At 40.6% G+C, this 14,025-nt stretch overlaps 1 protein-coding gene across 3 annotated transcripts in view; it reads left to right on the forward strand.

The window, feature by feature from the left end:
* Positions 1 to 12,988, forward strand: part of fnbp1b (formin binding protein 1b) — a gene marked incomplete at its 3' end in the record, with an annotated part of 56,698 nt that extends 43,710 nt beyond the window's left edge. The window contains exons 11-17 of one of the 3 annotated variants that reach the window (XM_083984215.1): positions 721 to 735; positions 4,425 to 4,534; positions 5,406 to 5,538; positions 6,383 to 6,504; positions 7,203 to 7,378; positions 9,226 to 9,384; positions 11,989 to 12,988. In XM_083984215.1, coding sequence (XP_083840341.1) covers positions 721 to 735; positions 4,425 to 4,534; positions 5,406 to 5,538; positions 6,383 to 6,504; positions 7,203 to 7,378; positions 9,226 to 9,384; positions 11,989 to 11,996 — 723 coding nt within the window. Of the gene's footprint in view, positions 1 to 720; positions 736 to 4,424; positions 4,535 to 5,405; positions 5,539 to 6,382; positions 6,505 to 7,202; positions 7,379 to 9,225; positions 9,405 to 11,988 lie in introns of those variants that run through there. The other 2 variants (XM_083984216.1, XM_083984217.1) reach the window with 2 other exon arrangements.
* Positions 12,989 to 14,025: the final 1,037 nt, after the last annotated feature.

Here is a 14,025-nt window from a genome sequence, read left to right on the forward strand (position 1 = left end):
TCTTTTTTGGGGGGGAATCATGTCTCTCCAGCAGCTTCAGTGTGTGCTCAGTTATCTGCCTCCATGTCAACGTACAGTACCGTATGGACGCTGCTCACATGCTTTTGGCGCCCTCTGCTGTCCGTCGCCACCTGTCTGCCTGCCTGTCATTGTCAATGGCAGCAGGATCAAGAAGTAAAAAAGGGGGGGTACATCCATCCGCATCCCTGTCGCAGCCCAAAAAAACATCCCATCCACCGTCCGCCATCCCCCCCCTCGAGCCTTTACATCTCCCCTCTCCCTGTACATTTTGTTTTCATCTGCCCTTTCCATGATTGTTTTCCATCCTTTACACTCCATGCTTGTGCAGTATCCTGGTATTTCTCATTTCTCATTAATCTATCATTATCATAATAATAATAATAATTATAATTAATAGAGCTGTTAAATTTCATCACATTAAGAGAAAAGAGTGGGAAGCTCACACCGATCCATCATCCTCTCCCAAGAGCTGAACCCTCTTTTAGCTGAAAATGGTGAAGTTTGGCAAAGCAAAGCATTTTCATCAGTTATATAGTCTATAGGGTTATTTATTTATTTATCTTTATTCTAAGGAAAATGACACAAAATGGCCGTGATGTTCTTCTGATGTTGACTTGTGTCTGTTGTCTCTTTTTCTCTCCTGCTCTTCGCCCATTTCTATCTCTTCTCCCCTCGCCCCCCTCTTCTTCCTCCATGAAGCTTTCTCTCAAGCTGGTAAGCATGACCGTATAACCGCACCAACCGTAGCGGCATGACCATAGCACGCATGTCACGTCCTCCTCCCAGTAACACATTGTTAATAATAACAACCTGTGCGCCGTTATGTTGATTTTTTATTTTATTTTTTTAGTTCTTTTGTTGTGTTTGTGCTGTGTTTTTAATTCTTTTTGGGATTTGAGTTGATAATTAATTTTGCTGTGATACAACGATGGATCCTCAGACTCGTGTCGTTGTCTCATTTTATGTCTTTTTTTTTATGTGTGTTTTGTGTGTTGTTGTTGTGGAACGTGTTTTCGTCGTTGTGTCTCTCCCAAAACTTGTTGTCTGTGGTCTCTGTGGTGCAGATCACACTCAATTCCCACGTCCGGAATCTCATTGAGGTGATCACATTTACTCTATGTTTTATCCCGTCGGTCTCGTAGCCTTGTCGTCTCGTAGTCCCTGCTGTCTGTCTCGAAAGAAAAACCTGTTTCGTCATCATCGTAACCAATACTAATCTGATCAGGTGTAATAATAAGTAGCTCACATTAATGTCCTCACACTGCATGCCCAGTTCCATGTATTATTCATCTTAGCATCATGATTTTGTTTTGTTTAAAGTGATTGAAGAGAAATGCAAGTTTTTCAATTTAAGTATTAGATTAATTATATTTGGCATTGTGGGAAGTAGACTTATTTGTTTTGTTTTTATTGTTTTAGCAAATATTATAGTTTCATATTAGTAATAATTAGTTAGCTTAGAATAAAGACTGGAAACAGGTTGACGCTGCCTCAGGATTTGACATTTTCTCTGACAGGAAGCAGGAAGTCAGTGCCTCTAATTAAAAACATTGAGGCTAGCTGTGCCTCCAGTGTTTATGCTAAGCTAAGCTAAATTAAAGGGATAGTTCAACATTTTGGCAAATTGGCCCATTGCCATAATCCCTATAGTTTTAGGAGTAGGTTTGTTACCTTTAATTGTCGGTGCAAGATATTTTTAGAACGGCGGAGCAGAGCCGTGAGCTGTTCAGAGCTACGCTACGGAGGCTCATGGGATTTCTTGGTTTCCCTCATCAAACTCATCAAATACACAATCCAACAACTCCACAACGCTCTGGTGGACAAGTTGTGACCTGCACATTCACCACTATGAGATAATAACAGAACGTTAAGAGACAGAGTTGTTTTAGAGGGAAATTCATGCAAAACTGCTGATGCGCGTTGCCTTCAGGGGCAGTTTTTCAGCAAGCAGTCTCTGCATTTGCCTCTAAAACAACTTTTTGCAGTTGTTGGATTATGTATTTGATGAGTTTGATGAGGGAAACCAAGAAATCCCATGAGCCTCCGTAGCGTAGCTCTGAGCAGCTCACGGCTCTGCTCCGCCGTTCTAAAAATAGCTTGCACTGACAATTAAAGGTAACGAACCTACTGCTAAAACTATAGGGATTATGGCAATGGGCCAGTTTGCCAAAATGTTGAACTATCCCTTTAACTGTTTCCTCAAATGTCAAACTAAGCTGATGAAATGTAATGAAAAAATGTAAACAAAGCTCTTTTCTCCTGTTTAACTTGTATTTATACATTTGTTTAAATCTATGCCTGAATCCATACAGATCAATGAATTTGTAAGTTCATCATCATCACACATTGTAGTTTGTTTTTGTTTTGTTTTGTTTTTTAGCTCTGATCATCATGTAGCGTTGAATTATATATAAATATTATAGATAACAGTGGTTTTTCATCTGTCTTGGGTTCATAGAGCAGAGTCAACACTAATACATGAGCAGCATGTCTCTCTCTCTCTCTGCATGACGACTGACGATAGATCTTTATTGTTGTCATTGTTGTTGCATGCCCGGTTAAAGTGTTGCGTGGTGATGAGGGGAGAAAGGGTAAGGTTGCCACGGGAACCTCAACCTAGCTGCTGAGTTGTTGTTGTTGTATTTTTTTTTACTACGTGGCTCCTGTGTGCGGTTGAGTCCGTAGCTCCAGCAGTTAAAAGTTGCCGCTGTGACCCATCTCAATGAGATCCAATCACAGGCCTTCATCTATTCAGTCCACACACAAGATAATAATAATTTAAAAAAAGGATAAATACATTATATTATATTATAAAGACAAATATACAAGCAAATGATCAGATAATGTGACAAAAATATGAAACAGGTTCATGCTAATAAACAAATTGATATCAGATTTATAATTATATGTATGTATGCACCATATTGTCACTAGTCTCCCCCTCACTCATTAGCCAATCAGATGCCTCCAGCAGGTCAAGCAACTTCCAGCTAATTAGTTTAGATGGATTGTGTTTTCTCTAAATAAGTTATTTAGCATTATTTAATATTGAATTAGCCAGATAGCTGCTAATATTAATGCCAAGTTATAATTAAAGTTTGGAAGCCTATCTAGCTAGTGTCTAGTTTCAGAATAAATAAAGTTAAAATCTAAATAGCTAATTGTCATATATAGAGAGAGATCGAGATAGATAGGGAAAGAGAGAGAGGAGAGAGAAATAAAGAGAGAGAGAATGAGAGAGATAGGGAAAGAGAGAGAGAGAGAAAGATGGATACGTATAGAGAGATAGATATAGATATAGATAGATAGATAGATAGATAGATAGATAGATAGATAGATAGATAGTAATTTGTATATATATAGATGATATAGATATGTATACGTATAGATGTAGGTAGATAGATAGATAGATAGACACTTATATATATAGATAAATAGATACATATATATAGTATATAGATAGATAGATACGTATACAATAGATAGATAGATAGATAGATAGATAGATAGATAGATACGTATACAGTAGATAGATAGATAGATAGATAGATAGATAGATAGATAGATAGATAGATAGATAGATAGATAGATAGATAGATAGATACGTATACAGTAGATAGATAGATACGTATACGATAGATAGATAGATAGATAGATAGATAGATAGATAGATAGATAGATAGATAGATAGATAGATAGATAGATAGATAGATAGATAGATAGATAGTTTATCCTTTCAAATGACCATCAATGTGATTAATTTTGAGCTTCCTGGGGCTCCATACAGACCAGGTATCACTGTAATATATAACACAGACACATTACGTCTGCAGGAGGTTCAGTGTTGCCGTCTGGAAAACATCTCACCAGGATATAATATCAGCCGTTACTGTGCTGTACGTCCGACAGCTCGGCCTGAAACTCTATATGAGCGAGATAACAGGATGTTAGAGGTATATTAACAACAATATTACATTTCCGATGCATTCACACAGAGGGAGCGGTGGATTGGATGAGGTGTGGCGACTGAATAGGTGAAAGGCCTCGAGTCTGTAACACAGACATAAACAACCTCAGCTCTCAGTGAGTGTGTGGTGTTAGAGAGCGGCTGCAGTATCTCCTCCTTCATGGGGAATTATGTGGTTGGATCATAAGATAATAAATAAAAAGATAAGAAAAGAAGAAATTTGTGGAGCTGTTATCTCTTTATCCTGGTTCACAGGGTTCACAGCAAAAATCGGCAAAAATCGGAGATACTGCACCTGACATAGATCCCTGGCAAAACAGCAACACAACAGGAAACATTGATTATCAGAGTTACTTTACTTTTATCTTAACTAACAGTTTTTTCCTTTTTTTGTTTTGTTTTTGTCCTTTCGTTCTCTCTCTTTTCCCTCTCTCAGGGATCTGGACCAGAGGACTTCAGCCACCTGCCGCCGGAGCAGAGGAGGAAGAAGCTGCAGGGGAAGATAGATGAAATAAATAAAGACATTCAGAAAGAGATGGACCAGAGGTTTGTGTATTTATATTCAGTGGTGGACAGTAACGGAGTAAATTTACTTGAGTACTGGACTTAAGTACATATCCAGAGGATTTGTACTTTACTTGAGTATTAGATTTCTTTGGTACTTATTACTCTTACTCTTCAGTAGCCGTTATAGTGACTTTCACAGGTAAAACAGGTCGGAAAAACACGAGTGGGTTGCCTGGAACGCTACAAAGTCGTAAGTTGTGACTTGAAGCTGTAATTTACGATTTCAAAAGCCTGCCTGGAACGCAGCATTAGCCGAAACGAACGGATCGCTTACTTCTGCTTTAAATACATATGCAAAGGATTTGTACTTGACTTGAGTATTAGATTTCTTTGGTACTTATTACTCTATACTTGAATACATTTCCAAGACAAAATGTTTTACTTTTACTCAAGTTAATTTCTAGGAAGGCTGAAAAGTACTTGTTACTTTCAGGTCTGCTCTTTTTTTTTTTTTTTTTTTCTAAAATACTATTGGACACAAGTTGTGTTTGTCAAAGAAGGAAACCCTGACCCCTAAAACCAAACACAACAGTGCAGGTGGTTTCAAAGAGTTAATTCTCAGAAACAAGAGTTAAAAGGTACTTAAAGTCCCACTCCCACGACCCTTTTCGGTCATGTTAAAACCAGCTCATTAGCAATGCAATGCTAATTTCCATCCTTACTCGAGTAACATGTCGACTGAGCTACTTTTACTTGTAACAGAGTAAATTTTGACCAGTAGTATTTGTACTCTTACTCAAGTACTGGGGTCGAGTACTCTGTCCATCTCTGTTTATATTTTGTGTCTCGGTGTGTTTGTGTGTGTTTGAGACGTGTTGTGTACTGACGGTTGTGTGGTTCGCTCCCACAGAGACGCTCTGACTAAGATGAAAGACGTGTACGTGAAGAACCCTCAGATGGGCGACCCCGCCAGCGTCGACCCGCGACTATCAGAGATCGGCCAGAACATCGAGAAGCTCCAGTTTGAAGTGCAGAAATTCGAGGTGAGTTCTTTTTCTTTCTTTTTTTTTCAGTGCCAGCTTCTCTTCTCTTCTCTCTCTCTCTTCTTTCTCTCTCTCTCTGTGAATGTTAGTGTTGGCGAGGCCGTCGTGTTTGGTTTTTCTGCGAGTCAGTAAATAATGAGGAGTTCAAAACGCCACGTCTCCAGTTTCGGTGGAAGGGGGGGAGGGATGGGGATGGGGGGGAGACTCGGCCGCTCTCCTCCGTCCATATTAGGAGAAGAAGACGAAGAAGATGTGATGCAGCTGGAGGCGCCAGAACCACGGCCCGCTGCAGCCCTTACTGCAGGATCAATCAATCAAACTTTATTTCGAGCACTTTCGAGCACTTTGCATACAGAAAACAATAATAAAAAGACAGTGACTTATTTTATTAAAAGGATTTATTTATTTGACTTATTTATGGTGTTGTTAACTATTGGTTTTTATTGATTTGGATTGATTCTTAATGTTTCTTTTACTGGTCGTTGTCTGTCTGCATGTGGGAAGCTGCAAATTACTTAAAAAAATAAAGTTTGAAAAAAATAAAACCATAAATAGTGCTAAAAATAATAATAATATTAAATTAAATTCAGTTAAAGCCAGAGGAAAAAGGTCGGTCTTGAGTTTGCTTTTCTAAAAACGTCCACGTGTCGGAGCAGGTGGAGAGGAGAGCCTGTTGCCAAAATCATAAAGGTCGTCTGATTCACAGATAAACAGAGAATCCAACTGCACTTAAAGTAACATTTGAAGTTGTCAAGAGATGCAGCTGCAGCCAACACACACACTTAATCACTGTCTGTGTGTGTCTCTGTGTGTGTCTGTGTGTGTCTCTGTGTGTGTGTTTCAGGGCTGGTTAGCGGAGGTGGAGGAGAGGATGCCATCCAAGAGCGACACACAGCGGAGGAGTGGACTCTATGAGACCCAGAACAACACGACAGTCAGCAACAACTGTGCACAGGACAGAGAGAGGTATGGTATAAAATGACACACATGCACACGCACACACACACACTCTAGGGTGACCAAACGTCCTCTTTTACCCAGACATGTCCACTTTTTACGTCCTGTCCGGGGCGTCCGTGCGGGTTTTTATAAATTGATGAAAATGTCCGGTTTTCAATGTTTTTCATGGGACCATTAAACATACTTTACTGGCGCTAATTGATCATTTACATACCTAGCTACTACAAACTAATTAAAATTTTTCCAATCTGTCGTTACGGATCATCATCCTAGCCTGGAATGTTTTTAGCCATCTATGGTTTTTAATCTGAAATTATATCAAATTCAGCCAAAAGTGCAGCCTGGGGTTGATTTACGCTTAATATTCGAAGTACTAAATGAAAGCCTAGTACTAAATGTCATATGGGCCTACTAAAACTAAAACTAACAAAATAAACCAATAGCCAATGCATTTGCTGTAAACATGTCATCATTTATTTTTGGTTTTGAACAAACTGCAACACCAATGTGAAACAACAACTTAAAGTGCAACCACAACAATTAAGGGTTTTTGTAAATACACAGGATCGACAGAAATTACACGGAAAGTTTATTGCTCTTATTGCTCAAAATATGGTCACCCTAACACACACACACACACACACACAAGGTCCCAGATGCTTTCACAGTGTATTTACTGTGTGTGTGTGTTGGCCCTCGAGCAGCCCGGACGGCAGCTACACGGAGGAGCAGAACTCAGAGACTCAGGTCAAAGTCAACACCCACCCCGTCCCCGCCGCCGTCCCCACCGTGTCCTCCACGCCCGAGTTTGACGACGAGTTCGACGACGAGGAAGTCCTGCCCACTATCGGTTCCTGCAAAGCCTTGTATCCGTTTGAAGGTAACTATGACAACACACACACACACACACACACACACACACACACACACACACACACACACACACACACACACACACACACACACACACACACACACACACACACACACACACACACACACACACACACACGAACAAGGCTGAGGCCACACACACATGCTGCTGTTTCCTCTGAATGAGGAGGAGGAGCTGTGAGTGGAGTCATTTCTCTGCTGCTCTATTTACAGATGCGATGATGATGAATGTGGAGCTGTGTGCAAATCAGAGAGCGATGAAAAAGACCCTCATGATCACAATGATGCAGTAAACACTAACTACGAACATGTTTTATTATGTTAAATACACAAAGAATAAAGCATCAACCTTTATTTATCCAGGAATAAATCCAGAGAAGTCCTAGCGCCAAGATGAACAGCAGCACAGTTTGCACGAATACAAACAATTAAACAGTAATCAGATGTTATTAACAACGAAATAACAACTAATTGCAATCGCCAAAACATTTCTAACAATGAAACAATTAATAATCACACAGATGAATTAAAAGGGCGTCATGTTTCATTTCTACCAATGATCAAAAAGGATAAAAACTGATTTTATTTGTCTGTTTTCCATCTAATTTAAATTAATTTCAGACGCCTGTATTTTTACCTTTTCAAACAGAATCTCATATGTCCTCATGTATTCAGGCTTCAGCTACAACTAAATGGTTTTTCAGAGGCTACGAGGTGAAATTATCTGCTGTTTTTAACTTTTCTCTGCACCTTTAATCACCCTAGATACATATCGAGACGTTCAAGTGTTCAAAAAAGAAAAAACATGCAGTTCCCCTAGTGACCACTAGAGGCTCGGCCTCTACAGCTGATTTCCTCCTTTGTGAAAACCGTTTATAAAACTAATTTGTTCACATGCTGAGTCATCAAAGTCATGCAGAATTGCAGATGTGGTTGTGTGTGTGTGTGTGTATATGTGTGTGCGGCGCGCCCCTTTTTAGATAATGTATTTATTCCATTAACAAGCAGGTGAAGTGAAGACGATGGAGCGACCGTGCTGCAGCTGCTTTCACTTCCTCTCTGTCTCCAGGAAGTCTCTGACTCACACATGAATCTGTCGTCCACTAGGGCTGTCAATCTTCCCCCCAAATCACATTTGAATTTCTAATGCTTTTATGTTAAATATTCGAATTATATTCAAATTTTTAATGTGTTTTTTCTTTTTTAACATCACGCTTCCACTAAAGGGCCCTTCAACCATATCTGTTATGTAACATTTGCAACACACCTAAGTTTTACCAACTCAATAAAAGTTCAAGAAGGGAAATCGAAATATTCTAAATTGAAGTGCACCGGATCGAAGTTGATCTGTGATCGGCACAAAAATGCTCCGCGGATCGATCGATAAAAAGAAAAAAAGAATGTGTGCGTGCAATGTGGGGACATAATAACCTAATACAAGTATCCAGTGGATAATAGTAAAAAAAACTAAGAATATTTAATAATAGTAAAAGTAATAATAATGATAAAGGGAGAAAAAAAACACAAACAGCTATTACACCAAATTTAAAGTAAATTAACTTATTGTCGATCAGCAAATTGTTAAAAATAAACAAGTAATAACATAAAAAAAAAATAAAAAGGTAAAAAAAAAAAATTGGAGAAACCAAAAACAGGAGCAAATACACTTCAACAACAAAAACATCCATAGAGGAAGAAAAAACAACAGAAACAAAACCCACATTCTCATTTTGAAAACAATTTGAATTCTGTTTGAATAGCGAAGTTGGATCTGACAGCCCTATTGTCCACATCAAGTTCTCACCTCAATTTATTTATTTCTTGAACCCCCAGGTCATAACGAGGGCACCATCTCCGTGGCGGAGGGGGAGCTGCTGTACGTCATCGAGGAGGACAAAGGCGACGGGTGGACGCGAGTGCGCAGGAACGAGGACGAGGAGGGATACGTCCCCACGTCCTACGTCGAGGTCTTTTTGGAAACGAACGCCAAAGGTGCTATGACCTACATTTAACTCTGCAGCGAGCGTGCGTGTGTGTGTGACTGTCGCTATAGGAACCAGTTTCCATTCACATTCACATTCACATCTGTTGTTACTGGAAAACACACACACACACACATTTACACACACACATAAGACACACACACACACTTGTGCACTCTGTTTCCCAATCAGATATGTTCATTGTGCCTCATGACAGCTGGGACAGTTGCGTGCGTGTGCGTGTGTATGTGAAGTTGTGCACAGGAAGTGTGTGTAGAGACGCTCCTAGTTCCTCACTCACTCACTGCAGCTCCACCTAGTGGTCACACTGACAAACCACGACCAGTCACAGCTGAGCATGATGGGAAATATCCCTCACTGACACTGATGATCACGTGTACATTTCAAACACAGCACTTGATTTGTTGTTTATTTTTATGTGTTTTTTTTGTATTAAGACGTCAGATCAACGTAGTCGACATAAACAATCGAACAATCAAACACACACATGCTTTTTAATCACTGAACTCAGCCTCAGAGTGAATGTAACGTACGCACCATCTGGAGTGACAGTGAACGCCACGTTGCGTTTCACTTGTCGAGAGCATGCTCGATGTTGCAATCATGCGAAATGTAATTTAAAAACCTGCTGTAAAATATGGAAACATATGAAAAGATATTTTTGTAGGCTAAACGGGAAAAAGAAAGAAAAAAATCTCCCACCCCCTCCTTCCTCCTCCAGTGTTGCATGCTGTAGATATAATAGATCATAGAGCTGTTACAACATTGTTTAGGCTTTAGTTTGATAAGTTAATGGTTCAGTCAGAAGCGACCGGCCCCTGTCAGGATGTTTTTTTATTTGTATTTTCTTATTTGATTTTTATCTGGATGATAATGTAGTGTGGGGATGTTCTGGTCCCTTCTTCCAGGCCAGTGGTAAACGAGTAGAGGACTGACAGTTACTGTTACTGTACTGACAGATGGTGAGAGAGACGGAGCAGCTCCGTGTGACTGTGGTTGTTTTATTTGAATTTTTTTTCTGCATGGGTCACGGTGCGTTCGCTGTCCGAGCATCTCTGTCACTCACTCACTCACTCATAGTGTTGCTGAAATTTCCCGAAATTGGCCTCTTTTCGTTTCCTCGAATCCCAGGAAACCCCGAAAAAACAAAAAACAAAAACTGAAAGGTTCATTTTAAAGCAGAAGTAAGTGATATATTTGTGTTAATATAAGTCTTAAATAGTTATATCTTCCGACAGCAATCACTTACATAGAGTGTTTGGTCTGAAACACGGGTCTGTCAGTCACTCTGCTCTGCTCTGAGCCAAGGAGAAAACATTTATCGTATCCTACAGTTTTTATCCAATGAGGAGAGAGAACGGCATGCAGGGCTGTGTGTGCAGCCAAGGAACGCCGTGAATGTGGCGACGTAGCGACTGTTATGGTGCGTTCAAGGAAACTCGTATTTTTCCGACCTGTGAAGTCGTACCAGTTCGATCTGGTACGAGTTCACGGGTCGGAAGTTACGAGTGGCCGTTATAGTGACTTTCACCGGTAAAACAGGTCGGAAAAACACGAGTGGGTTGCCTGGAACGCTACAAAGTCGTAAGTTGTGACTTGAAGCTGTAATTTATGATTTCAAAAGCCTGCCTGGAACGCAGCATTAGCGAAAACGACCGGATCACTCACTTCTGCTTTAAATGTAAAAATCGATGATGTGATCTGCATCGATTCAGAATAAGAATCTCAATGCATCCTTGAGGTGATTATTTTCAGCTCTGCTACAGGTTATATCCATCTTTACAGATGGCTGACTGAATGTAGGGGATCGAAACAAGAAAATTATACATTTCACACACTTTATTGAGTAGGCCTATGTTTTATTAGTTTTGGTCAGTATTGAGGCAAAATTTAGAAACTACCCCACCAAAATAAAAAAAATAAAAAAGTCCTTCTTGATGTTAAATTCAATGATCCAGTTGCTTTCGATTTAACCTCCTTTGAAATACTATGACCTGGGCAAATGAGAATATGCACCGGCTTAAATTCAATGATCATTTCCCGGGATTCCCGAAAAAACCCGGTTTCGGGCAGCAACACTACTCACTCACTCACTCACTTACTCACCACACGAGCCTGAGTTTTTCTGTTTTACATGTTTTTGAATTGGCTGGTTACCGTGGCAGCATGAGGCTCCTCATTACACATCAGTGCTGTAAATACACACATCACATCACATCGCCTCCTGTCGTTATTATTCTGTTTTATACTGAAGAGCATTTTGAACTTGTGGCGCATGAAGCAGCAGCAGCAGCAGCAGCGTGCGACCTGAGCTGAGCATGTTGTGTCTGTGACATCATCACAGGAAGTGAAATCAGTTCAATAAGTGGAAAGGTTTTTATTTCCAGGTGTTAGTTACATACAGTTCATGCAATGACCTCTCTCTCTCTCTCTCTTCTCCCTCCCTCCTTCCTTCCTTCTCTCTCCATGTCTGAATGTTTGGGTTGTTTCCTTCCGAACCTCTCTAACTTTTTCTTTTTGTCATCTTTTTCCTTTTTTTTTCTTTTTTTATTTGTTTGTTTGTATTTTTTTCTTTTTTTTTTTTGAATTGCAGATTCCTAAAAGTTGTGAGGCTGGCGGAGGAATGGCAGGGCAAAGCAAGCGAGCGAGCAAGCAGCCTCGCCTCGGAGAGAAAACACCACCACCACGTTTCCTCACACACGAGTCAGAGAGAGAGAGAGCGAGAGAAAAAAAAACAAAAACCACAAAACACACAAAACAAAAACTAAAAAAGCGAATGACGACGAACCAGAATCTGAACGAGACAGACAGACGGGCCGATAGAAAACGCAGCGCAGTTTTTATTTACTGTACGAGACGGTCTCGAAAACAAACAAAGAAAGATGCTGAGTTGATGTAACGACCTCCATCTTTAACTCCATAAACAGCGGTTTTGCTTCTTGTTGTGTTGAGCAGAGCTTCGCTTCTTAATGGGACTAACTCCGCCGCTTGCAACACCATGCGCGGTCATGATGATGATGAACGTGGCTTCTGGCTTCCTCGCTCTGAACGCCCCCGCCGCTGCCCCCCTTCCCTCCCTATGCCCCTCCCCCTTTCCTCATGGCCACTTCACACACACACACACATACAGATGTGCAGAGGGTCTGTGGTCAGAGACAGGACGGAGACGACGAATGGATGGATGAAACCAGCGAGCGACCGGCCGGAGAAAACCATCCAGCACTGGGAGAATGTGTGTGTTTGTAAGTGTGTGTGTGTGTGTCATGCACTCATTGACTCACCTGGGTAACCACCTTACCACACACACACACACACACTCAGATAGATGACCCCTGGACATTTTTGTCCACCTCTCACACTTTCCCAACTCCCCACGGTCAGATGAAAGGTCACTGGGGCCTGATTTTTGGCAAGGAGGTTTATCTTTGGGTCAACTCTAGATGTCCCGAGTTTCAGAATGAAAGTCCATTTTTTGGACCCGTAATACATTTTTACGACACCCATGACCCTTCGCTGGACAAAAATGTCCACCTCCACCTATGGGTTTTTTAAATGTATTTTAAGGTAAAAATTTTAACTAACAGATATCACCATGAAACTTCCCAAGTTTATCACTCACATTAAGACAAATATTTTTTGTATTACAAGTTTTGTCAAATTTTATGTTTAAATGTGTAAATGGGGCAATATCTAATGAAATATGCATTATGCTATTTGCATACATTTCCAGAACTGAAATCTGATCAGTGGATAAAGCTCCTTTCAAAATTCTTGTTTTATTTTGTTGACATAGTATTAGAGTCAGAAGTTTTCACAGAGGGGATTTTGGATATCTCTTTTTATCACTCTGTAAATGACAAAATACATATATCAACAATCCCCCTCAAACCTTCAGAATACATATAAATAATAAAATAAAAACATAGTATAGTATGAGAAATCATGTGTTTTTGCAGCTAAAACAACTGGCCAGGAAGGGTTAAACTTTTTGAAACCCATGTCAAAAGTGATTTTCATGTTTAGTCAAGACCCAGCCTTATTATGTATCACAAATATTTTGGGAGTTACTGATGTTAAATGTCTCTCAATATAGGTGGACATTTTTGTCCAGGGGTCATGGGTATAGGGTAAAAAAAATTGAGGGAGCATCTACACACACAATAACACACACACATTAAAACCAGCTCCATATTTGCAGGTTTCTCTCAGCAGGAGGCAGCAGAGGTGAAGGTGCTGTGTGTGTGTTTGTGTGAGTTCGCCTTATTTTCAAGGTTTTGTGTGTCACCACCTTCACCACACACAACAACAGTAGGAAGGAGATGGATGATGGGTTCACTGACTCTCCATCACTCTCATCATCTTCATCTCCTTTTTGTCTTGTCACCGGTGTCTGTTGTTCCTCTCTCTGACCACACCACCACCTCTCCTCCTCCTCCCCCTCCTTTTCCCCCCACCTCAGCAGCTCAGGCTCTACCTGTACCTGCTGCTTCGAGCCCCTCCTCCCCCCTCTCCCTCTCCCTCTCCCTCTCTATTTGTATCTCCTTGACGACAGCTCGGGGGCGGGGCTCTCTCGGCGTTGTGGTGTGCTGCATGCTTGCCCTGTCTTCCTCCTCCTCTCCCCTCCCTTCTC

The sequence above is a fragment of the Trachurus trachurus genome (genome assembly GCF_905171665.1).
Source record: "Trachurus trachurus genome assembly, chromosome: 12".
Taxonomy (NCBI): domain Eukaryota; kingdom Metazoa; phylum Chordata; class Actinopteri; order Carangiformes; family Carangidae; genus Trachurus; species Trachurus trachurus.